Source organism: Zootermopsis nevadensis, unplaced genomic scaffold, assembly GCF_977971745.1.
Source record: "Zootermopsis nevadensis isolate Lab colony 2312 unplaced genomic scaffold, Znev_1.0 Znev_ptg000009l, whole genome shotgun sequence".
NCBI lineage: Eukaryota > Metazoa > Arthropoda > Insecta > Blattodea > Termopsidae > Zootermopsis > Zootermopsis nevadensis.
The window spans coordinates 8,188,744-8,216,175 of NW_028259141.1; the positions used below are offsets into that span (position 1 = coordinate 8,188,744).

General features: G+C 36.9%; 1 protein-coding gene across 3 annotated transcripts in view; it reads right to left on the reverse strand.

Annotated features, from left to right (window-relative positions):
- Positions 1–695: 695 nt before the first annotated feature.
- Positions 696–27,432, reverse strand: part of nemy (cytochrome b561 family member no extended memory) — a 57,289-nt gene continuing 30,552 nt past the window's right edge. For 2 of the 3 annotated variants that reach the window (XM_022083803.2, XM_022083805.2), the window contains exons 2-5: positions 10,790–11,013; positions 9,885–10,096; positions 6,874–7,043; positions 5,897–6,203 (exon numbers count right to left, since the gene is read on the reverse strand). In XM_022083803.2, coding sequence (XP_021939495.1) covers positions 6,053–6,203; positions 6,874–7,043; positions 9,885–10,096; positions 10,790–11,013 — 757 coding nt within the window. In that variant the 3' untranslated portion in view covers positions 5,897–6,052. Of the gene's footprint in view, positions 3,927–5,896; positions 6,204–6,873; positions 7,044–9,884; positions 10,097–10,789; positions 11,014–27,432 lie in introns of those variants that run through there. The other variant, XM_022083804.2, reaches the window with a different exon arrangement.

The following is a 27,432-nucleotide window of genomic DNA, read 5'->3' on the forward strand; positions in this document are numbered from 1 at the left end:
AGTGCCTTGCATACCATTGCAGTTGTCTACAGTAAAATTAGTATAACATCTAATAAATTACATTAATTCCATTACTTCATGCTGAACTAGATTGGGAAAACTGAAATTGCAGTTTTTCACAGAGACTGGGGTCACTATATTTCATCAATAATGTTAGTAGGCAGAATATGCCTTTCAGAGGTTCCAACATGTTTGTCTCATTATGTTTATCAAATTACTCCCTGTGACCTAAAATGCACAACTCTATGTAGGTACATATGTGCCAATGATGTAGATTTTTCACTGTTGGCATAGTATGACTAAAAAGTCTCATGTGAAATGTCTGTTTCTCTCCGACCAGTATCAAAAATAAAGCTTGGTTACAAGTTATGTTGAGAATTATTATTAAGGAACCATTAAGACATGGATAACTTTGTGATGAAGACTAATCAGGTCAGTCAATTTACAGGATGGTATAAATAAATGTTTATGTTTCATGCCTTTGTTGTAACTTCCTATAACAACAGAGGATAAACTTCAAAATGTTTTGAATACTAATCACCATACACCAGCACAATACATCACACACAATCCCCATCACTGAAATGAAAGCACCCATCTTACATCAATAATTTGAATGTGAAGCCTGAGATCATACATTGCTTTTTGACAATATCATGGTACCTTAACTGTAGCTTATTAAAAAAGGTTATCACTTTAATCTCCACTTATATGGTTTTATTTTTATCAGTAAAATACAGAAGATACACCAATTACATACCATTAAAATATAACATGGAACCATAATTTTCCCATAAATGCAAGAGATTTTAAGATTTGGAAAACTTACTGATAAAAGTTTCTCAATAAATAAATGACAAAATACATCAAGACACAATCTTACACTGAAAACAAGGTGTTCTGCAAAGACTGTTGTTAATAATAATTTAAACAACAAACATGCCAATACACTAAACATTTAAGGCACAACACTACATTGCAATTCTGAAAGCATAAGAAATCTCTTGTTCAACTTTTCTATAAAGTCTTCAAAAGAAGTTTAAAAAAGCCAAACATGTATATTTATAATTTTCACACATACAAATCCAAAATGTTTAAGAAACAGTACAGTGGTGTATCTATCCTAATATTATACATAATTAATTTCCCTGGGAATTTAAAAAATTCTGAAAGGCAATGCACTTTCACAGCTGTATTTACAAGTGCCTGATTTAGTAAGATACAAGAAACTGGAACAGATGTTTGTTAACCTTTGTCAGTTGTGTCACAGCTTATGTGCAGTACAACTAGCCATAGCAGTAGTATACTGCTAAAAACCACTAAACCCAGAGTTAAATTCTGGCCAAGAGCTTCTTAGTATGGGGGTTCAGATCCTTTATTCCCACATGATAAAGGTTAATGCTACAGTTCTGATAACAGCCAGTCACATAAACAATAAACGTTGAGTACATCTGGGTCGGGTGGTCCCAGAAACCTTCAATGTTTTAAACACAGCAACTATTCAGACAGACTCTAACACAATCTAGCAGAAAAATATCACTGCTTGTAGCATCAAAAAATTATTTGTGTTGTTTCAAATTAAAAAAATTATTTTCCACACACACACAATAGGTTATGGCAATAATTAAATTTATAAACATATAAAACTCAAAGTTCTCATCGTTATCACATTTTCAGAAGAATTTCAAGCAACAGACAATGTTTCCTGCAAACTCTGGACTTACTACATACGAGGACAATAGAGTCATATTATTATATTTCATACATAACATGTTTTTATAAAATATAAAAAAACTTTATACTGTTTACAGTGCAATGGCATTCAAATATTCTAAACATGCTAGTAATTTTAAGCCATACAAAGACAAACATTCCACTGCATCACCTCAGTCTCTGCATCAGTATTAAAACTAACTTCTGTTTCACTCTGGCCATCTTTCTTTAAATCAGTTATCCACAATCAAATTTAAAATGTTATCTGTACTATAAAGAAACTGGACATTACACATGCAATGACAAATTAGATTCAAAACAGTATATTAAATCCAAAAACATAGTTGTTAAATATCATACTAGTCTGAAATTAAACTGTAGTTTCATGTATTTTAATAGTTACATTAATATCATTCAGGTATTTTAAATATAGCAAGCTCTAATGAGAATGCCTGCCAATAACACAATGTGCGCAGGGTAATATACACAAGAATAAGACTGCTATGAAATAATCTCACACTGAAACTTGCCTTAACCGTGTATTCAGAAGATGAAGATCTTCTTGGTTATAGCACCGAGCAATATGGTATAAGTTTACCAACATTTCAGTGATCCTTGCTGCCACCATCATTGGGGACAATGAGCACTAATTGCCCTGATAATGGAGGCAGCAAGGACCTCTAGACGCTGATAAACATCTACCAGATTACATGGCGCTACAACACAGAAGACGGCAATCTTTGGACTCACTGCCGTGAAAACCTCAAGTCTTACCATGTAATTAATATACATGATTAAACTGTGTGAACAACTTCCTGAATGTTTCATTTCTCCCATGGGCAACAAAAAAAAAATCAAGACAAATATATATATATATATATATATATATATATACATATGCACATCCTACAATAACAAAGCAACATTTGTAAATTCTTTTTACTTTAGGTAACAGATATTCTTTATTCCCCCCCCCCCCTACTTCCCCCTTTTTATATAGAAATCTTTTAAACCTTTTTTACCATAAAGCTTATTAATTAACCATCTACATTTCTTTTAGAGTATTGTTTATAGAGACACTGTTAACACTAATTCACATATCCTTTCTTCAGTCATGTCAAAGAGCATGTTTAGTCACTCCAAGGAAAACACACACACACAAAGACTCACTTACAGATAATAGACAAATGAAATGTATGCTATATATATTGGCCATAAAGAAGTGGAAATATCTACAACAGTAGACTGATTTTAATACCCACAACCATATGTCTGTACGTATGGATGTGTGTATGTGTGTATACATACACACAACAAATCTAATAATGACAAATAAACCTTTTAGGATTTCTAGCACGTAGCATCACTTTGGCTATAACAAGCCAGTGAACGAGTCAAAATCCTAAAGAATTTTGGAAGTAAGATATATATTTGAGCAAAGAAAGTTGGCAATGTGAAGATATTCAGTGATTTGTTTTGTACAGATTTCAACAGGTCACAAACTGCAGTTTCATTGAGCACACAAAATCTACCTAAGAGAGTCTATTTGATATAACTCAATAAGAAGTTGTGTTTGTCTGCCAGAAATCATTCGTTCCTCTTCGTCTCTCTGTTTCTCTCCACCTAGGTCTCTCATACCTTTTTCTGTGACTCGAACACTGGTTGAAGAGCTGTATAGTTTTACATAGAGGGATTTATAAAACACACAGAACACATATTCAGTATAATGAAAACTGTTTTCATTATCTAGGGGGAAAGTCTTCACTTGGTCCAACAGCATTGTACATTTGCATCATTTTGCAAATATGGAATACAACCAACATGTATTTAATTAACATGCACACAAAAGATACAATCAGTTTTAAATGTACATTTTTGTTCCCATATGAGTCTTTAAACTTACAGTAGCTTCACAAAACAAAGCTATTTTGTCATGATGACATTTCGTGGTTAAGCATTAAAGTAAAGCTTGAAAATAATTTGCTTCATTGGCAAGTCATAAATTGAGTTAGTGCACTGTTCCCCCATTACAGAGCAGAATGATGCAGGCAGGCAGGGGTGTTCTCTACAGTCTCTCTGTGATGAAGGTTTTAACCTCGGAGCGGAAAGATTCCCTCCGCACCGCATAGGATAGAAGGATTCCCAAAGCTACCAACACCATAGCCAGAGCATTCATCACTATCCCTTCCTCTGGCATGGATGAGTATTTATTGCTGAAAACACACAAGAAGAGAAAAATGGGCAAACAAGCAATTAGTAGGGTTATGTGTCACTTTACTTGGGAACTAAGGAGAACATGCTTCTAAAAAGAGAGTTCATTGCAACAACAAACAGGACTTAAACATATTTAGACACACTACTGGCTGCAGGATATTGCATTATGTTCAGTTAGTAAGTGCTGAAGCAAGTAAAGTTGAATAAAACTAGAATGTGTTTCAAATTTTGTGCAAACTATAGAACTATAACTGTAATAGCTAATGTGTTACATTACTTTTCATTTCAAATGTCCCTTTCCAATCATCAATCAAAAATTTTGAATGTTAGAACTTTGAACACAGCTAAAATTATCTGCTCAGTAGACAGAAATAATCGGTTCTGCTGTTGCCATTGTTACTAATCATTAATGACACATGAATGAAAAGAGCTAACAAAAGCTTTTGGTGATAAAATAATTAATTACAGATATGCAAATAGTTAAACTACAGTACCTACAATGAATTTTAATTTTAAAAAAATTATACATTTGATAAACTAATATTTTATAGAATTTAAATTAAAATGTACTTGATATATTTATTTTCTCACATATTATGATTCATAATTCTTGAAGTCTTTAGAAGATATGGCCCTTAAAGTAAATTAATGAAGCCAAATAAATACATTACAATATTACATTTTTACAAGTTCTCAATTTGCACATCTCAATTAATAAATAAATTAATAATGTGGGTGTGATTCAAATGTTAGAAGATTTAAAATTTATCAAACTTTCTGAAAAATTAGCATTACAACGAAATTATTTCATAGACGTTAAGTTTCTTTATCAACCTACCCAATGATATAAAACACAAAATAAGAAATTAAAGCATCTAGATTCTTACTTTAATTTTTGACTGATGCAATTCAGAAACTGCATTTTATTTTATGAAAACTGTGAAGTTTTATAAACTAACATGAACTAAAGTGCTGTTAATTAAAGTGACAGACATACTAAAACCAAAGCTTTATATGCATCAAATATGCAACATATAAGAAGCATTAAAAATACAGCAGTGCATCAGCAGTACATGTCGCCATGTTTATATCATACTTCAGTGCAAAGCAAAATACTGATATTAATGTTAGTCTTTTACAAAGCTATTAAATATCCTTCAACCAAATTATGATTGTATCATACTGCAGAAAGAAGTCCCTTAATACATGTGTATAAACACCAGATCCACTGCTAATATTATCACGCAATGTTGGTCTTGTACAATTTCATTCTGTTCAAATTTTATATTGAATTAAAAATAAATATTCGTACTGTAATTTATATCCAAGTGTAAAAGTCTTGTTTGTTACATGACCAATACCAAAACAGATAGCAGAACAATACTGAATTAATTTTAATAACAACTTATAGATTGAAGATATCCGTCTTCTGGGTTATTGCGCTGTGTAGTCTGGTCGATGTTAACCAACGTTTCAGAGGTCATACTGCCTCCGTCATCGCCCTGATGACGGAGGCAGTATGACATCTGAAACGTTGGTTAACATCGACCAGACTACACAGCGCAATAACCCAGAAGACGGATATCTTCATACTCACCGCTGTGAGAACCTCAAGTCTTACAACTTATAGATTCTGCAAAACTATGGAGCTTTCACATTATACCAACAATCAGATTATACATATAATAATTTTCATTTTACTGCATAAGTTAGCATAAACCTGTTCACATTTATTACTACAATTTCATAAAATACGTTATATTTATTGTTTTATTTTAAAATGAGTGAACAAGCCAAAATTAGTCTTTAAAAACAAAATCTGTTCATGAGGAATTACTAAATGTGCCAAATGAACAGTCCATTTTTAAAATTCCAGCTTCAGGCACAAATCATAGACCTCTAAAATAAGCTGTGGAATAAAACATATTTTTACAACAAAAATAACATGTAGAAGTAACAACTGTAAATATAATATTTATTCTTTATTTTTAGTCAGAATAACACTGATTACAAAAAGAAATTTCCATCCATTTTTAATAAATGTCTAAAATAAACTTGTACAATTACTCCAATACAACATTATTCCGACATGTCAACAACTGTTCACACCAGTTACAGGTCAAAATTAATCTCCTTGGGCTGTGATCAAAATATGTCCTCGGTATTTGAAGTCATCTTTCATAATAATATATGCCACTACAATGGCACCTGCAGTAAGGACCATGGCAAGAGCATTCAATATCAATGCTTCTTCTTCCAAAAGGCTATATTTTTTTCTGTAAGTGAAAGCAATAACAACACAAATACAATTAACTTTTCTGTAACATGCATCCCATACCCTGTTTGTTGTGGAACCAGAACATGAAATCTAACCAGCCAAACAAAGTGCTGCTACACTGACTTCAATACGTTATTTAAGTGATATAATGTACGAGCACGTATACTGCATACTTCATAATCTGATGAATATGGTGCATAGTTGGTTTTATGGTACTGAATTAAATTTTATAATACTACCATGCCATTAAAACTTCAAATATCTCTGAGTTATAAACATTTTTAAAATGTAAGAGAAAAATAATTATGAAGAATTAGAAGAGAAAAAATTTAAAAGAAATGTTTGGGACTGTAAAAAACACAGCATGGTAGTCTTCTAAATATTGCAGTTACTATTAGCCACATCAATGTCGGTCTTCAGGGCTGAAGATGGAGACGGTATATTTGTATGAGATGTTGATATCTACCTACATGTTCACACAGCATAACCCAGAAGAAAACACTGATATCTTCATCTCTGTGAGAAACTCAAGTCTCACTTACTGTAAGCCATTTCCAAACTGCATGTCACGTAACTGACCACAAAAATTCTGCTAATGTAAACTGAAATTCTTGACTAGAAATCTCTAGTACCAAACATTAGAAGCAAGCGTAAATGTTATTACATACCCCAGTTCGAAGAAGGCTTTCTCTGTGAGCCCTGTAAGACAGGTAGCAACAGCAAGCATGAATGTAGTTATGCCAAACGTGGCATGGATTGGAACCAATGAAGCACGGAAAGCTGCAGTGGCTCCCTCGCAACACAGTAGGATAAGGAAACTGAAGAAGCCTACTACAAACTGTGGCAAAAAAAAGAAAAAAGAAAACCTGCATGAGTGAATTTAAGTCCTTGAATGTGAATATTCTAATATTTTCTATAAAATCTTAGAGTGATAAGTAAAATATAAAAATAAGTAGCACAAACAGCCAAAGATACAAACAAAAAACAAGACTGAAGATTTCTGTCTTCTGGGTTGTTGCGCTGTGCAGTCTGGTCGATGTCCACCAACGTTTCAGAGGTCATACTGCCTCCGTCATCAGGGCGATGAGTATGAAGATTTCTGTCTTCTGGGTTGTTGCGCTGTGTAGTCTGGTAGATGTTAACCAATGTTTCAGAGGCCATACTGCCTCACTGAATGAACTCATCGCCCTGATGAAGAAGGCAGTATGACCTCTGAAACGTTGGTTAACATCGACCAGACTACACAGCGCAACAACCCAGAAGACGGAAATATTCATACTCACCGCTGTGCTAATGGGAGTTTCATGTGTGCACATACAGACACTGTAGTTTTACACAAAAATACTCTTCCCAAACATACAAAGAACAAAAATTATATTATCCAATCTACATCCTTAAAACAGTCAGAAGATATACTGCAGATGAAAACAAATTAATAAGATGTAGTGCTTTGAAAACTATACCTAAATTCAGATGTATAAAATTATACGACAAAAATATAAACCAGAGAGCAGAGAGTCTCTTTTAAGACATGTTAGTCACTTCTTCCTGACCTATTGTGGTGACTAGCCTAAACCAGCTCATGCCTCCACCGTACACATCAATGACATCTATGGAATATATAAGAAAATGTAATGTGTTCGGAATAATTTTCGTGGACAAAAATGTCAGCAACATGCAAGTAGAGTCAACATACACAAGATATAAAAATGGAGCAACAAACATCCCAGACTATGGTTTGTCTCTCTGCCATTTTGTTAAATTCCCATATTTTCCAGTAATCAACAACCAGAATTACTAGATGTATCTGTACATGCCAATGCCTACCATTAGCCAAAATACAACTACAGCAACGGACCAAAATATGTGTTGTCGGGTTCATTACACATTCATGTATGGTTAATATTAAATAAATTTACAGTCATGAAGCATTACCTCTGGCAAGTCTACTGTGCCCCAAAGGATTAGTGTGTACCCCCTGCTATATAAATTACTACTTACAGCAAAGTTCTTTTCAAGAAGCTAATAGTCACTGAAATGATCAAGAAATTACCAACATGAAAGTTACTTACTGCGTTCACAAGAGCCCTCCATTGGTTCCTATAGAGAGCTAGAACAATCCAATCCACACCCCCAGAACATATTTGCCTATGATACATTTTAATATTATTCTCTCATGTATGCCTAGGTTTTCTGGGTGGTCTCTTCTCATCAGATTTTCCATTTAAACTTTTGTATGCACTTATCATTTCCATCAAGCATGCTACATATTCACATCTCATTTTGTGTGTTACAATTTTCAGTATTAAATTTAAAAAAATATTTTTTTGTAATCACACTGATTCAATACATCACGTCCATTACCAGGCTTTTAAAATTAAATCGATCCATGCCAGCCACACTCACCAACTAAAAATTAATTCACTGTCCCAAAGCCTGCACAAATATTACTTTACTGCTACTGCTACTACTACCACGACCACTACTACCACCACAACACACCAAATTTCCTTTACATTCTGAATTAAATATATTATGTACCATCTGAAGAAAAACAAGTAAATAAACTGACCTGTTGCATAAGAAATTAATCTTCCTCCTTGGTAAATGAATTTGTACCTTCACATGTACAAGACTGTAAATTTAAGCTGTCCTGTCTATATTATTGAAAAAAATACTGCGAAAAACATAAAACTCAACTGCTATGTTTTGTGCTTTAAAAACTAAATTAAACTGAAAGAAATCAGTTAAATTTCCTGTAATGTTTCTCTTTACTCCTGTATTTAACCCATATAAGACATAAAGAAATTAAAAATTGGCATCTTAGTTACTATGAGTTTTTCAAATTAAAGAATTATGTAGGAAAGTCCAGCAAGTTTTGAAATCTAAATACTAAAACCACTTCACTTTCAGATTGAATAAGCAACACAGATTCATGTATCGCTTATTCTCCATCTCTAAACTAATGAAGAATTATTATCATCATCATCATCATCCTTTCTCGTATTAGGCCACGAGGCCTGTTACGGTCTTGTATTTTTCGTCCGTCTCTTCTGAGGTCGGCCGAGTATTTCAAAATTGCCTTTGGGAATCCAAATTTTGTTGATATTGCCAAATGTAGTTCATTACAGGTTCCATCTGAAGTTCAGTCATAATGTCCTCATTTCTCATGTGGTCAAGTTTGGTATAACCCGCAGTTCTTCTCATGAATCTCATTTCGCAAGCCGTTATTCTGCTAATATCATGTTTTTTTAAAGTCCAAGCTTCGCTTCCATATGAGAGGACAGGTCTCGCGAGAATGTTGTAGAAAGATAAAGTGTATTCTAGTAAAAAAGAATTATATTGTAACTAAAACCAGAAGCCATAATGCCACTCTCTACGACCCACAGCCAAACTACTGAAATCACCAAACAACTTGGCATTTGGGTGATGTCACAATTCTAGGCAATTGACAGCAACTGCAACACATTTAACTATGAACTCAGATAATTTTTTTTCGCCAGGGCGTGGCTAAAATTTCCACCACGATAGCCTGTAACAGTTACTCACATGCCAAGTAGTTTTCTCACGGTTAGATAACCAAATGGCAGAGACACAGAAGAAGCAGGTTCCATCTACTTTTATCACTACGTTCTCACACATTGGGATGTCTGTTACCAGTATTTACCACTCTGAATACCTGAAGCGCAAATAGCCCCATTGTGACAAGACCCATCCAACTGTGGAGCGAGTAGAAATTCGGTATGGCCCCCGCAGGATTAAGATTATGTGAGTCGAGGACCGCGATGAAGCCCACGACAATACATGGGATGGCCAACGCGTGGAATATCGTATGGAACAGCTTCACGTAGATCCGGCGACAGCAACGACACACGCGGTACAACAGAATCGCTGAAAGTAAAAAGTAAAATACTTATATAACACGCAGTTTTCCTCCGGGGCTTCCCCGGTTTCTCCGTGGCATCCCGACAATTACTCCATTCACACACAGAAGAAGGCAATGGCAAACCACTTCTGGATCATCTGCCAAGAACGTATATGAACAGGTCCCAGTCCGAGAAAAGGATGGAAGAATCTTGTTCATATGGACCTGTCGCCAGACAGAACACTAAACAAATAAATAAAATATCTGGTAAGGAATAATTAGATTTATTTAGTTTGCCAGCTGGATAACCATGAAATATAAATCAGTCGTGACGCTATCCGAACATTAAGTGGCCGAAGTGAACTCTCGTAACATTTTCTGTAAGGCTACTGAACCTTGATGCTGATGCTTACATCAGTCATTCTTCCTATTTAAAATTCATGCTACAGTGCATATATAGACCACCACTTCTTCCCCTTCCCATGCACTTTCTCCCCTGGCTAGTCAGGAATCTGTCACTGTGTTCTAGTACCCAGTGCAACTCTCACCGCTGGTCTTAATGCAACGACGACATTACCGTTAGAGCTGTCTTCCTTTTTAAGGTCTGAGGACAGCATAAATTTGGAGAAAACCACGGGAAAATATTGCTTGTTACATAAATCAGACACTCTCACAAAAAAATTAGTCTAATTTCACGACTGCTGTCGAATGTTACTTACAGAAGCCACTGAAAGTTATGAAGCCAGCGACCATGAGCACAGGGTGGAGGTTGAACTGGTGTTTGGGATCTTCGGTCCATGTGAATCCTCCACGGTAATACAGAACCCAGAACAACGTGATGGTGAGAGAACCCAGGAGAAGAAGACTAGCCAATACCACCACTAACATGTACTCAAACCAGTTGGTGCAAGCCCATTCGTTGTCACCTTCATAGTGGCGGTGTCTAAAACAAGACAAAAGATAATTTTATAAGATGAGATATAAAATATATTACGCAATTTGCAAAACAAAGGAGAGAAAATAAATAATAATATAATTGAGCTAAGAGAAATACATAAGTGGATTACGTCTGTCAGCAATGCAAAGTTGGATTATTATTAATAACAAGTTATTTTATTGATGTTTGCTTTCTTATACATCCTTCGGTATATTTGGAGGCTCATCATAGAATGAAGCAAGTAAACCGAAACAAATTATTACATTCATTGAAGCACAATAATATTTTGGGTATTTAAAACTGGAGGCTTTATTTATTATCACTGTACCTGGATACCAGGCAGTCAATTTGAGAGAGGGCCTATCAGATTTTGGGATAACCTGCCGGTATTAAATATGATTTCAGGTTTTGAAGGTGTTAAGTACGAAGATGGTTGTCTTCTGGGTTGTAGCTCCGTGTAGTCCGGTAGACGTTCACCAAAGTTTCAGAGATCCTTGCTGCTTCCATCAACATCGCCCATACTAACTTTTCGTAATGCAGTATTTTTATATTCCATCAATCGGCACCAATTATAATCTATTTTAAACAGTTTTTGAAGTAAGGAATTTTTCTTGCGAAGTCCTCCGGCTAGTGTTCATTTCTGCCTCAAGTAAAAATAATTTCCCACCTCTGGTCTAGCCGCCTGAGCTATGGATGGAGTTAAAAGGCTGGTAATTGTATTCTCTTCTGAAGGAATAAAGACGTGGCTGTTCAGGAGAACAGACATAATGAAGACCAATTCAGTTACGCTGAGCGGTAACATCAAAGTTGTCGGAGAACCGTTACAGAATTCGTTCAGCTATAGACGTTGGTTGATAATGTTCCTCACAGCAAGTTCTAAACTTTTTTATGAACCATCAAATGCTGACGAACAGTGCCGGGTGTAGCAGGGACCGAAACGTGTTAAGTCTATTTGGCTTAGAGACTGAGCTTATTTAAACATCGATATGTAAGCTGATATCTCGACCAGAAAACGCAATTCTTCGTGCTTTTTTCTCTCGAAAACATCAGTCTATATAATATTCTCGCACACACCGCGCACATACAAATCTCTTTCCTTGCATGTTACCGAAAGCATAAAGCAGGGTCTATTGCAGAGTTTATCATTCAATCCCCCTTACTGTGTCATCAACACATTCTGAAAAATCTTCCATAAGCCACGACCAAATACACTTTTCTTTCCACTGCGTTATCTTTACTTTAGCGACATATTTCCTACATTACATCAGGCACACGGGACTCGCAACTTAAAAACAATTGCTTATCTTTAGTACTGGTACTACACGAAATGGATTATTCATCAAACACAAGCTACATAAAACGAAAGTATGTTACATCTATATTATTCACTATCATGACGCCGTCTGATAAAGACTCATATGTACACCGGATAAATCGGTTTATGCATTAAACAACATATGGTTGCATAGCGGTGGATATAGATTGCTTTATGCATTAATATATCGTCTCCTACCAACCAGACCGAGAAAAGCAACTCAAGATAACAGGAACTAAGCTGGGAAGATAGAAAGGTTTTTATTATCCTTTCAGTATTACGCACTAAAGTCCTACAACGCTGGCATTAATACTGAGAAATGTGTATCAGCCCATTTGTTCAATAAGGACAAGTAAGCCTGTGTTTTTAAGAAGCACCCCTGCCTCTCGAAAATGGTATTCCAAAAAATATATAAAAATAAACGGTCTTAGGAAACAGCAGCGTAGTTGTTTTAAACATTTTATACGTGACCAAGAAACCTGAGAAAATCTTAAATATCAGATTCATTTATAAAGTGAATGATGCAGTTAACAAGCTGCCTAGACATGTAGACCTAACACCCTTGGTTTGTAGTGTCAGAAAGGTCAATGGATTGCCTCCCCCCATCAAGACAAGGAATATTTAAAGAAAGACATCTTAAATCTTCTTTATTGAGGCGTAGTGTAACTCGTACTAGAGTCTTATGAACTAAAATTAGTGCCCGTCATGTATGCGTCAAATCCAGATGTAGACTATTTAGATTTGTAAGGCGTTTTTCGGGCAACTCTGCTAAATGACAGGATTATATCCGAAAACAGAAATTCATAATAATATACTGACAATTTGCCATCTGCTTTGCAGCAATACGAGAGTCGCTGAAAATACAATGAAATCGCGTATACACTTTTTAACTGTATCACACTCTGGTTTAACGAGAAAGCGATTTCAACCGTTACGACTTACTCTGTAGTACTTCGAAACATTAAGTCATCGGATTAAAAAAAAAAAGCAATATAAAATCACGTACAGGCGAGGAAAGGGCTGGGAGAACGAAGCAAGAAATGTTTCAAATATCAGATTAATTTAAACTCGTACAACAACGCAGAAGCTAAGTGAAGAAACGAAACTTAGGGCAATTTTATTATGTGTTCGTGTAGTAATATAAGCACGCGTATTATTCTACACAATATTTCTGCGTTGCAATGTGGACTTCTTTTGTCTAAAGATCCGTAAGCATTCTGGTTCCATCAGAATTACATGTTTCCGATTGATACATCGTACAACACTTCCAAACGCTGAGATCGAGGGGTTAGCATTCCTGCTCCGTATTTATAACAAGTAGGGTTGAAATCTCAGCTCGGAAAAAGGTTATGCTAAAGTTTCTCGTTGTTTTCCTCAGTCCCTGCAATCAAATGCCGAGACAATGACTTATAGTAGGCAGACAGCTTACTTCCATATCCTTCCTAATTCATTATTCAATAATGTCTTTGGAAAAACTTACGAGCTTTATCAGTATTAACGAACTAGTTCAACTGTCTTTACATTAGAGTTCATATGGCAACATATATAAATCTAGAATAATATATAATAATTTATTTTCTGCCGCGTAGTACTTGAAATCCTTTGGCGTGCCATCTGTGGTATGCGTACCACACTTCGGGAAACACCGATCTAGCGCACTCAATGTGTGCATTAGAGAATTTATTGTGGCATTACGGTTGATAAGGTATGTGACTGAATAACAATGATAAAGCGAATCCTTCACTTCATCGGGGTATTTGGAGTTAGACCTACCGATGTTCTGTTTTTGTCACAAAGCCAACAACTTTCTCACAGAAGATGATTCCAAAGCCCTCTTTATTTTTAAGACATGTCAGAATGACAAACAGAAATCATCAAGACTTTGTGAAGTTGCATCTTACAGAAAGTGTTTTGAAAGATTCAACATGACTTTCTAAGTTCCAAACACACAAGTGTGAATAAAATGTAAACCGAGTTTCGAAATAGAAACGAAATTTTAAATGGAACAAGAAATCCATCAGCGTATCCATTGCGACACTGTGACCCTCTTCTGGTTCTGAATCCTGCAGGCATCTGCTGCATTAAGTGTGATCCTCCTCACATTTTCGAATCTAGCTGCAAGAACACACTTTTACAAGCTTGTTGAAACACTGCTGAATTGTTGGTGCAGTTGTTTCTTGGCCTTCTTTAGACACTAGAAAGAATTTCATTTTCTTTTTTGTCTATAAGTTCAAGCAACAGCTTTTAACATCATAATTTTGAGTTTTCAGTTCAGGCTGGAATGGTTTCTCTTCATTGTTAAGATGTATCTTGTTGTTATGGAACACAGACACGGTTGATGAATCATGATTTCTCTCACGGTATTTCCATGTTTTTAATGTTACAGTTCTTTAGTCTCCGACAACCAGCGTGGTTCCCTGAAGTTTTGTGATGATGGCGGTAATTACAGCCTCTCAAATACGCATCACAGCAGACAGATGACAAAGAATCCGCGCAATAAAACTTATTTTCTTTCATATCATCTGGAGCACTGTAACTTTCTGTTCTTGCAATTTGTTAAAAATGACGGGATCTCATTTTCTTTCATATCATCTGGAGCACTGTAACTTTCTGTTCTTGCAATTTGTTAAAAATGACGGGATACTCAAGTGAGCTACCAAAGCGGTTCATGCAACGTAGATGCAGAAGGATAATGAGGAATTCTTGGATCGATGTCAGATGTTACAGACTCACTCATCCATCAATTCGGAATACCTTGCTGTGAACACAATGTTACTTGCCTTTCCAAATTATCTACGTCAGCATATATTAATATAAATATCAAAATTTCACTGAATCTGTCTCAAACTTCGATTCTTGACCAATCCAACGCCTTCACTTTCATTTTAACCTTACTATAAACCTTCTAACATAATAATGCCCTTTCTCCCTCCACGACTCCTCTAAGGTTTTCTCTGTACACTCACTCGTCTGGCATCTTCCCATCTCTCGTGCCTCGAGTATTAAACCCAAGAGAATGAATCTCGGAAACCAATCATATTGGAGTGTAGTAATATGGGTTCCGAACGTTTTGATAAAAAAAAACCAACGCTCCAGCAGGGGTCAGCCGCGGGTCATAAAGTCAGGTTTTCCTGAAACATCACGTACTACTGACATGGCTGCCGTAAACATTACCGGCTACCGTCGTCAGTGTTTCTTCGGTACAGATGATTCAGCTATTTCTATCCATCGAACGGTTGAAATCCAACAGTGCTGACTCCCATTCTTTTTTACACGAGGGTCCACGATCGTGACCTGATTTTATGTTTCCTGGCCACTTTCATTCGCCAGGATTGTACTTACTCGGTGGAAGGCACAACACACACTTCACATTTCTCAATATTAGAGGAACCCACACAATAGCTACACAAAAGATGAAAGTGGAAATCACGCAGAAATTTCGTTGAAAGTAGCAAGCACTGTTACAATCTAACTTCGATATTTTACAGTGTTACCTTCTGTCATGTGGCAAATTTAGATCAGAAGATGGCTGTTTCTGGGCTGTTGCGTCGTGTAGTCTGGTATTTTACCGACGTTTCGGATGCTCTTCCTACCTCCATCAACAAGTCGCGCGCGGCTTATACATATATTATGCCTTTTAGAACATAAAAGTAAATTTAGGCAAAGATTTTGAACTTCCAAGCTAACTTATTACACCTTGACGTAGGGGCAAGAAATATATGCAAGGGACTGTCTGGTATAGGCTGTGTGCAAGAGAAGGCTACCTCTAGCCACATTTCTTGTCGCTCTGCTGGCTTTAACAGAGGTCTTCGGCCGATGACCAGCCAGCAAACCTAGCCACAGTGCTAGCCAACGTACAGCATTCTCTGCCTTATGCTTGTTAACTAACGTGACCGCGTAAGAATTCGATATGGTTCGTTAATGTTTAGCATAAGTTTACTCATTGGAAAGTCGTCTTTCTCCGTAAAGACACAAATAAAATCGTACAATAAAACGGAAAGTAGCTTAAATCGATTAACTTTTCAACTGCTGGCGAAAGTCGAGAAAGATATTATTCCGCTAGGGGATGACTTAATCTTCAGGCTTCATCAGATGAAGACAATCAGATTTCTCCAGCCGTTAAATCGCGATTAAATACAGTGAAAGGAAAGGGGGGGGATAGCACAATTTAAAAGTTATGCTTTTACAAAATTTCACAGAGTTAATACATTGCATTTATTTCCATCTGCTTCGTTTCATGTTAATGTGTCATGTCAAATTTTAACTGTCACTTCTAAGACGCAATGTTCTTACACATGATAAACCTACGTTATTTCGTCACGAACAATTTGTCATGACGTAGCCTACGTCACAGATGATGGGCCTCTCTCTTCACAGAGTACATTCTATCCACGTGTGTTTCAAATGTTAAAGTTTGCACAGTGGAAATGATGAATGTGACAGAAAACTAGATGATTAATTTGTGACGATAAATCCGTGCACAGCCGGATTCTGAGAGGTACGTACATACATAGATAGAGTTAACGTTATCTTCACCTTGCTAGAAAGGCGAGAAAATCAGTGGGTGACGATAAAAATAAACGCCAAGTTTTAAGTCTTCAGAAGAGAGAATAATTAATTCAGTCTGTTTTACAATGCATTCCCAGCAAGACCTTGAAGATTTTTTATACAAGTTCTACGAATCATTATTAATACAACGCTTAAACTAAGTACGAACAATTCTACGAATTGTACAGAGCAGTAGGTTACATGATGAAGATTAAGAAATATAATATTTCATGACGAATTTCACAAGACACTGCAAAACAATTCTTCTTTGGAACTCTGCTGTTCACTGTCTAAAGTACTTATTCAGAAGGGGGCTGACGTATGGAAGAGTTCTAATCCCGCAGACCGAAATAGGCGAATAGTTTTATCGGGCGTGTTATGATAATTACCATTAAATATATCCGATGCATCAGTTATAAGAATTGTGTATTTACCAATACTTTTACTTTATACAGCACATGCAGATCAAAGCAAAGTTATTGCCAGTTAGCATTACTTGGTGTCCTTGAGGACAGATGGGAGTAAAGGAGAAGAATAATGATCATCTGGTACGTTACAGAAGGGATCTAGGTTACCACACAGTAAGTGTCACATCAAAGTGTGCCCTCCGTCAAGATGCAGACACACAGATCAATGTCAATGGCCTCCCAACCGTCTGCAGTATCTAGTTCACGGTGTACGCTTCCTTAAGACGGGGTTAGATCTATCAAGCTGGACCAGTCTGACGTCTGTCACCTCTTAAGTGACATTTCTTGTACTTAATGTTCAATACACACTTCGAAACGTATCGCCAGTTTGTCAGACAGCGAACCAAGGCCATGTCGACCGATACCAGGAAATGCAATTCCATCAAAACAGTATTATATCCTAGTTGGGCACTGACTTCCCTGTAGATCTCTTCTAAAGCTGTTCCAGATTCTAATGATACGTGAACAATACAAATCAGTCTAAAACACATCTGTGCAAAACAGTTTTGAGGATACAGAACACACGTTTGTCGTCTTACAGACAAGGAGTACAAACATCGCATAAAGACTTTTCCGTAATTAGTCCGACAGTAATGTAATTAGGGTAATAAAAACATCAAATGCAAGGCGTTTGTCTAAAATAGATTTCGATCCACTTAAGTAGATTATTTTTATTTATAATTACGTCAGTTTAGTCATTAAATCTGGTCAAAATCATAATGATCATGATGTTATATAACAATACAACACACCGATAATGGAAGCAATAAACTACTCTGAAACGTCGGTCAAAGTACATAGTATTACATCCCAGAACTTAGCTGAACCACGAGTTTCAGAGATTGGCGGGGCAGACAGAGATTCCGGTAATTCTGTCACCCTTAACGGCTTGGAAACACTACGAGACTCGCTTCGTACATTTTGTGATCTTCCTATAGACACTGAAAAGATCGTGCAGCAACAGCAGGTACACTGCAGGTCTTCACACACCTGTTCCGCCCGGGGACCCCAAAACAGAACGCACAGGAAACAAACTGATTCAAAGATGGCTGTCTTCTGGGTTTCAGAACCGTATAGTCTGGCTGAAGTCTACCGACGTTTAAGAGGTCCTTGTTGCCTTCATCACTAAGGCGATGACTATAATATTTAACTTTCAGTTTAAAACGAAGGGCAGTTAAGTGTCATCCGTCAGTATTTTGATTCAGTGCGAGGAATAAGAGATTTAAGACATTCACGGCGATGCACTGTAATAAGAATCTAAAAAGGAAGTGACGAGGGACAGAAAACCTTCCTGTTGGAACCCTGATCGAGCTAACCTCACATCTGGACACTTTCTACCTGAAGAAGGAAGCAGAATCGAACTTCCGAAACGCTGTATTTTTAAAATGTTAATTTAGACATCGGACAAAGCCCCAAAAGACAAATTTGTATATTATGATGCTGCACGTTAAATTAAATACTCGAAACTGGGTCAGAAGCTGATTTGGTACATCAACAAACTGACTGTACCTGTGTCATGCACGTTCAAACAAATCTGATTTTCTCCTTACGACCCCTTTCTGCATCCACAAAGAACTCTGAACCTGTTTTCTTGTTGCGACGATGTTCGTCTGAGTGAACAGCAGCACAAGAAACCACGCAGGGGCTATGTATCCCCCTCTGTTCCTCCATCATTCAATGCTTTTTATCACTTTTTCTTTCCAGGTCGTCGTTCCTTTCTACCTGGATGCATAAACTGTATAGCAGCTTCCATCTTGAATAGTTCCCCTCGATAATATGCCCATCAATGAAAAAGCACCGTGGAAGAACATGTGCAAGTATTTTTTAACCACTTCCAAGCTATCCGTAATGGTTACGATGCGTTACATAAACATTTAGTTTCAGTTTTGTTATAAGAATTAAATCCATGAATACGTCACAATAACTTCCTTGATAGATGTTTGTTATACAAAATTAAGCTGTATAAAAAAAGACACTGAACGCGGCGTGGAAGAGAGGAGACAGTAGCTACTTTTTGTATGTTATTTTTTTACACTGTTCCAGATCGTTCCGGACCCGTAAACCTGTTCCCCGGAACTGAAGCCACTTCATTAGGATGACGTTACACTCAATACACACAGTTTTCATATAACCAATAACCAGATTTCTCTCTGTTGTGCTGAAATACAAGGTTCCAACACCAGATTTATTATTTGTTTTTACAATTATTAACTTTCTTTTCTGCTGTACACTTGCAGCCTTTTGTGCAGTAGCCTTCGTCATAGCCAAATAATTTCTTTATAATTTTATCGTTGTTAATTTCTATTACGTATTAAGTTACTGTCCTTTTCGTTGTGCGCGCTGCGTGTGTTAATTGGTCGTTTGGCTCTTGATGCATCACGCCAATAACACTGTTTGTATTCGTGTATTCATAATTATACTTTCAGTATGAACAGTGCCCAAAGACATAGTCCGTAACCAGGACCTCCCAAATACGAAGCACGGGTTTCTGTCACTTCAGACGTCTTGAAAGACACAAAACACAGGCCTTCATACAAATTCATTGGATCATGTACAAAAATAGCAATCACTCTTTAACACTGCAGCGCTGTCAGAGGAATGCATCATGAAGTCCACACTTGCTGCTTAAGCAACTCGAATAATTTGTGAAAGAAGACCCGTCCTCAATCATGTGTTAGGACAAAAATATAGTTATCAATCAAATTTACATATTCTCATCCATCTGGCGCTATTCCAAAATTAGCAAGATTATGCAGATCTCGTTGGCATTTTCTGCAGTTGTTCTTAACACCACTTTGTTTGAATAATTCATCAGACGCGTTGTTTCTTGAGGAATGTAAGTTACTTAAGACGCAGTAAGACTCGAGTCACCCGCGCTTCCTACAACTACTTGCAGTACACAAGGCCATCTTAACACGGTCGCTGTGAAAAACGTGACATGATCAATGGGTTGAATCAGCATGGACAAGGCTATATATTCACGTATGATCAAACAGATTGTGATATTCTCGATGACAGAAGGTCTGGTAACAGTCAGGAGATTCAGAACATGGTCATCAACTTCGTCATCTCTTGCATTACCAATTGCACGCAACTTTCAACGCTGACAGTTATTTAGACGTCAGCCAACTACTTTCATGAAGGCAGCGTTGAACTTGAGGCATTTTTTAAAATCTGTAAATATATATACTGCTACGTTATTTCAAACATTAAAAAAAATTAAAGTATATTCAGGAATATAAAGAAGAGTTTGTGGCCTTGTTTAAAATCAATTTAGTCACGATTAAAGAAATGCAGGTTAGCAAAACTCATGCGCTGTAACAAACCTATTACAATTCAGTTTTCCTTCGTAACTCCGTCGAACAAGGCCCTCCTTCGTGTAGACAAGAACTTCGTCGTCTGTTCTGAAAACCAAAGGTTCATTATGGAATTCACAAGTGGGCAAGCCACTGGACCATACACAGGCAAGATGAATCATCACTTCCATTTAAGTAAGACCCATTCGAATATTATTCTCCCATCTTTACCTAGGCCTCACAAGTGGTATTTTCATTTCAGATTTACCAATTAAAATGAACGACAGAAGTAAAATGGAACAGCTGTCCCTTCGATATCAAATATTTGTTTATTAAGTAGACTGGAAAAACTTCGTATTCTCATTAATTTTAGGGAGAGGTTGGAGGGGAACAGTTTATCCCTTCCCCTCTGACTACAATTCTGTATAAGAATACAAAAAGTGAGAAAACTAGTCTCGTGCATGTAAACACACAGCCTATTCCATATGGTTAATAGACCCACGACAGAACAAGCCAAGGCGGCTACAATGTGTCTGCCAGCTGTAATGCTTCAGACATCCATCAGCCTTATATCTGTTGCAAACATGCGACGTTACATGTTTGAAATGAAGCCTGTGTTGGCTTCAATAATATTTTCTTTAATCGCTCGCATATCTTAGTAAAGATGGCTGAAGCAATTCCATTCACTGATAAACACACATAGAAAGAAGACCACATGAGTCAAATTCCCGAGAGTGGAGAGTTTTTCTTCGTATGCTAATAAACATTCAGGTGATCAGCAGGTTCAATATTGTCAAGCAACACGACAGTTCATAAGTTTAAGCCAGTTAAACCTAGTCCACACATCCACAAAATATTTCTGTTACGTCCGTTTTAATATTATGATATCTACGCCCAAGTAGTCCATGTTGTCTCGTCTCGAATTTTATAAATCAAATGTTTGTGCCAAATACTTTATTCCCTGTATGTGTTATATCTAACTCAGCCCACTGTTCTTATTTTAATTTTTGTAACTAATCTTACGCGCATAAATTTTGTTAACATAGGCGACAGTAACTTTCTTCTCTTAGAAATTGTCTTCCACCACATTAGGTTTTTTCAACCCAAGAAGTCCTCAATCAGAGGCAAACACATTTAGTCATATGATATAACTGAAAAATGAACAGAAAAATTGCATAAAGCCCACACACAATTGAAATGCAACATTTTTACGAATGTGTCATTTTTACATATAAATTTCGTATGTGTTCTATTACCGTCAGGCCGTTTCCTGTAATATGGAATAAGAAAGGGCGTATTTGCATAAGAGTGCACTGACCTGCGTACACATGAAATGTTATTGGAACCTGACGATGATTGCTACAAGCGAAACACGTCGTTCGAAGACAACACCAGCTTCTAACTACAGTGCAGCCAAAGTGCATTGATTATACACGCTGAAACAACAGTGCGTAAAGAAGCGACTGGATAACACAAGTTACAACACAAACACAACAGTATCTACAATTTAAAACAAATCAGTACAGTGATATTAGAACAATTAGTACGAATACGTTCTCTGGCTATCACGCACTGATTTGTTTAACACATTTGCATCTGAAGAACAAATTCTTCATAATCAAGCACTGACCGTGGACCACTGTTGTACAGGCAGGTTCATCTACGCCACAAGAAGTTCAAGGTTATGTTTAATTGTGTGTTCCAAGCCCCCGAAAGTGCAGTTCGTCTCTGCCACCCATTCGCCTGACCCCACAAAACACCTTCATCCCATAGCGTGTTTGTACTCAGTCCACTGCGTTGCTACTTTGCTACTTTGAACGCAAACGCCAGACAGTTTTCACACTATTCAGTTTCAAAGATAATATTAAAAACTTTTAATTCAATTTAATTTTACAGTTGAATTTTATTGATCTTAGTACTGCAACACAATGTCAAGACGTAAAAATATTTCTACATCGTCCATTGTTTCGGTGTCCGTTTCCTTCAGTACGTAGGCTTCGTACTTCAAATAGTTTTTAGTGTGATAACATCTAAAAAAATTCAAAAACAAATACGTGCAAAGAAGGAAATACATTTTATATTCAATCTATTCAATCTGCAGACCACTTGGGCGTCCACGAGGTCTGTAGTAGAAATACTAATGCCTGACCAGATTAGTACAAAAACTGAATCCTTGACACGTCCGGCTTGTCAGACTGCAGTCGCTCGCCTAGGCGCGTTCACATTCTTCTTCTTGAATATGAAGGTCACATGAGTGAAACCACGGGCCATCAGGAAGAAATTCTGAGCCCGAGGTCTTTGACCATGTGGATTTACGTTACGGGTTCCTTCACTCAGTAGCAGCTAGTTATAATGAAGACTTTACTGAATGATTTAGAAAATCAGATAAATTGCCTACGAATTCTATACAATACCAGGCACGACCCTGGCAAAGTGTTACAGCTGAATTGTTTAAAAAATCAGCAAAACCTTTTAATATCACAAACTCAGCAAAAACTTGCATGTTTCAGTGTCATAGTCTGTATTGATAATAACAATAGTTTAAAAAAAATTCTCCCAATTTTGAATGAGTCATAAAATTATCAACAATTTCAAAATTGTTCCGCATTCTTAAATAACGTAGTACATCCCACGATAAGAAACTTTTCACTTTTATTGTAAGATAAAAAGGATAAAACAGAAAAATAAATTTGAGGCACAGGACAAAGATACGAAATAAATAACCACCCTCCCCCCCTAGAATTTCACAAACTTTCCTCTGGTTCAAACAAAGAATCTGATACTCGTACCAAACAAGTGGAAGCATTGACGAGATGACTTCAGCTACTGAATTCACACAATAGAGAGAGGGCTGTTAAAATGAAGGCAAGTAATTCGTTACATCCGGCCCTTATTCAGTGTCTGCAGTGTCATTAAATTGCTAGCTGTTTTAGCACGCCACAGCGGGAGATAGGGGACGGAGTGTTCCAACCCCTCCAGTCTGGAAATTGGTTTACCATTCCTACTTACTTCCTGTGAGGTTTAATATCACAGTACCTTCCTTCTTCGTCTTCCGAGGACCAGATCCATTGGCATCTTTCGATTCAGAATTAAATTCAAAACTTCCAATCTTTCAACCTTACGTGGGCAACGTATCCAGTCATTTAGTCAGGATTCACACCAAAACAACTAGCAATAGGCGATAGACGTCGTTTATGCAAATAGCATGTTTCAATGTCAATAATACACACCGCAGAAGCAGAGATATCGCATCAATTATTCAAACGAGCGACACATCTCGTACGTACACATGTGACGAGAATATTTCAAAACTGTTTTCAAAATACCACTGCAAGTAATGTATTAATTAAGTCAAGTCACGCAACGTTTACATCACAAGAATCTCTGCTACATTATAATAATGATGATTTAAAACGCGATCGATTCTACATAGTAACAGATATGTAGGAATTAAGAGTTTAGCATCATTTTTAGAAACTTCATTTGAACGCTCAGGCAATTTTTATCAAAATCCACTTAATTTCCGAGCTCATTACACATTGCCATCAGCTATTTCAGATACGAATACAAGTATCGTCTTGCATGGTCAGGGATTTTTTTACTCGGTAAGCGTGGCTTGCGTCTTCCCCAAAACTCCACCTCGTGACTTTGACGTGCGCTGAAATGCTACCCGAATGCGTTCAGTGTAGTGTTCAGATGTGCTTTTCCCACCTGGTCAATGTTCTTTCACGATATTGTTTCTAGTAACCGCTGATACCACTTACGAATACACTTAACAGAGCATCTTTTCGATACACCAGCCAAAATTTCTCTGAACAGTTACCACATACTTCAATTCCGCGTACCTCAACACACACTACGCCATGGCGCAATGACCCCAAGTTATTGCGGTGCAGAACTGCCTTCTCTCTGGATTTCATGTCAATAAAAGTTGTACAGATTTTGCGCTAAGCTTTCGAAACGTCCCAACTCTATGATTAACCGGCGAATAAACATAAGCTCCAGAGTTCTTCTTAGGACACTCTGTAGCCAGAATCAGCTTCCTCGGACAGCTATCGCCTGCCTCAAGGTAAGCAAGCCACACGCAGAGCATGGCAATGCAACGGAACTGATCGCAATCAGCAACTGGAATTCTGTGTGTACTGTTAGTCTAAATATTATCCTGATTCACTCAAATAACTTTAAGGCAAGTCTACGCAAGGAAGTGAAGTGAGAATTCTGGCCTCTGACATTATCTTTACATAGTGAAAGGCGAACAGTCATACAAGCTCCCCGTTTTATAAGCTGAGAAAAAATATTCATTTTGATCGTCTGGAGTATTCATGTGCATGATGTACATCGAAGTTACTGTACTTTTTCATAGCGAGTATCACAGACACAATTTTTCCCATAAGGGATGGTTAAGCAGAACATTTCGGGCAGATTCACCGGTGTGTAAGAAATGAGGTGGTACTTTTAATATACCACTAGTTTTTTTTGTTTTCCATTTCTCATCTGCCCACGCTCTACACCCACATCACCCTCTTTGCATCAATCACTTTAATATAAATGGTGAAGAAAATGTATTTTAATGTATTCTGAGATGCTCCAGTAACTCGCTCTCTCTTACATACAAATGTTTTCCCCAGCAAAATGTTCCCAAACACGCCATGACATGACCAACAAACATTACGTTAACTTAATTGGAATTGTTATAATCAGTAATCAAAAACATAATACTGAACGTTGTTACTGTCCATAGGAACACCATTTTAATGTTTCTATCAGACTAACAGAAACCACGAAGATAAGGACAGACGAAGGATTTCTCACAAATTCTCATTGATGAAATCAATTTGTCGTTGATACTTCTACAAATAGTTTCACTACTTCAATTATTTCTCATTAAGCTGAGCCACTTTTGAGTTATATAACCAAATCTTTTCTGACTAGACTATATGATAAGCGTTAATAATTCACAAGTTAGGAACTTGGAGATTCTCAAATCATTGTTTGTCACTTCCGAGTGTACAAATTCATGCAGGTCTTTTATAAATTTGTCTGATATGAACCAAAATTTTAATATGCAGACAATTTCAAGATCTGATGTTCTCACGGCGTTGATTATGAAGATGACTGTTTTCTGGTTTGTAGCGCCGTGTAGTGTTGTAGACGTCTACCAACGATTCAGAGCATGAAAATGCGTTCAACGGTTCTCGAACAAACTACAGAAGGCCACACACACAAACAAACAAACAAATGTGGAGAAGCTAACAGGAAAAATTTCAGTTGCAAACACGCCTATAAACGCAACGCAGCATTGCAAAGAGGAAATGGTTACATCATAAGTTTTAATGGCACCCGGAAATTCGTTCAAATTACTCAGACAAAAATGGAAATTACATCCAGCATTTGCGTAGGGTAAGCATGGAACATGCAACTACACGGTTTGTCTGCTCTGGTGCATAAACTAAGACGATTTTAACTCTCAGCACGTACGGGGCACCGAACGGTCTTACGAAACAATGTGATGCAAAAATAGATTGCTTAGCGAACAGTGGACATCTAACACGTTTACCGAATTTCTGCCGAGATCATAAGCGATTCTCAGAATGCTACAGAACTTAAATTAAAAGAAAATTGCGAAGTTGTTGACAAAATTCAAAATTACTGATAGCTAAAGCAGGTGTTACATAGCCAAAAGGGCTTTAAAGGGTCAATTTCCTGTCATATAAAAACACTGGCAGAGATTATGTTCATTAAATTTATCTCCGGTTAGTCCATGTTTTATTCAGTAACGTGAGAACGCGCAAATATGAGAACAAGCAGTAGATAATTATGAATGATGTGCCAAACAGACTGGAAACAGGGCAGTAGGACTGAACATGCAGTTCGCCCAATGAAGAAGCAACTTAGCTATGAAAGCTAATGAACGCATCGATGGTTAGTCGCGTTTACACCGTCTTGTGAAGGCCCCAGAAACTTGTTTCGAGCCTTGCGTCTTATGAAAGTGATGATAATACGGATACAATTATTTCCGTGCACGAAAAAACATTATTAGAATGCGAAATGACTGTTCCTTAACTCACTACCAAACGAACTCCGCAATACGAAAGTTTAATAAGTTGTTCGTTCGACCCTGTCCTGGGCAGAGGAGTCGGAGGGAATTGTCAGTAATACTGAAAACAAAATAATGCAAACATCTCTCGGGTCATCTGAAGCCAACTCCCGAAATGACGCGCATATTAAATATATCGCAGACATTAGACAGTGTACAACAAATTACGATGCAGCTCGTTAAGAATTTTTCGATAACATAATCTTTGTTGTCAATAGCTTACGTCTTGCTTTACCGTGAACGTAACTCACCTTCTTGTACAGAACGTAAAGAGTGAGAGGTTCGTGTTTTAAACCGAAACGTAGTTCGAGAAGAAGCAAATTACACAGTTCGTATATACGCATGTCGAAATCATATTTCTAAACAGTTGCAAGTTCTGTTAGCATAAATTTTTAAACTTTAGGCTTGCATAATAACTGGAAACAGAGTTTACTCCGACAAAATCAAATATTTATGTTTAAAGTTATGTAGAACAGAACTGCGAGTACCAGTTAAATCCCTAAAACCTAAAAAGAATACTTACAAACTCTACACGAATTTCAGCTAATGCATTATCACTTTGGAGGTTGTTTTCTGCGACTGGGTGTTATTACAAGAAAACAGTTTGATTCTCTTTTCATAAACTGCCATTTTAAGAGTTAAATATAACATAAATCACCTTTTCGTCTTGATTGTAAAGACTCAAATGGCGTAATTACCAGT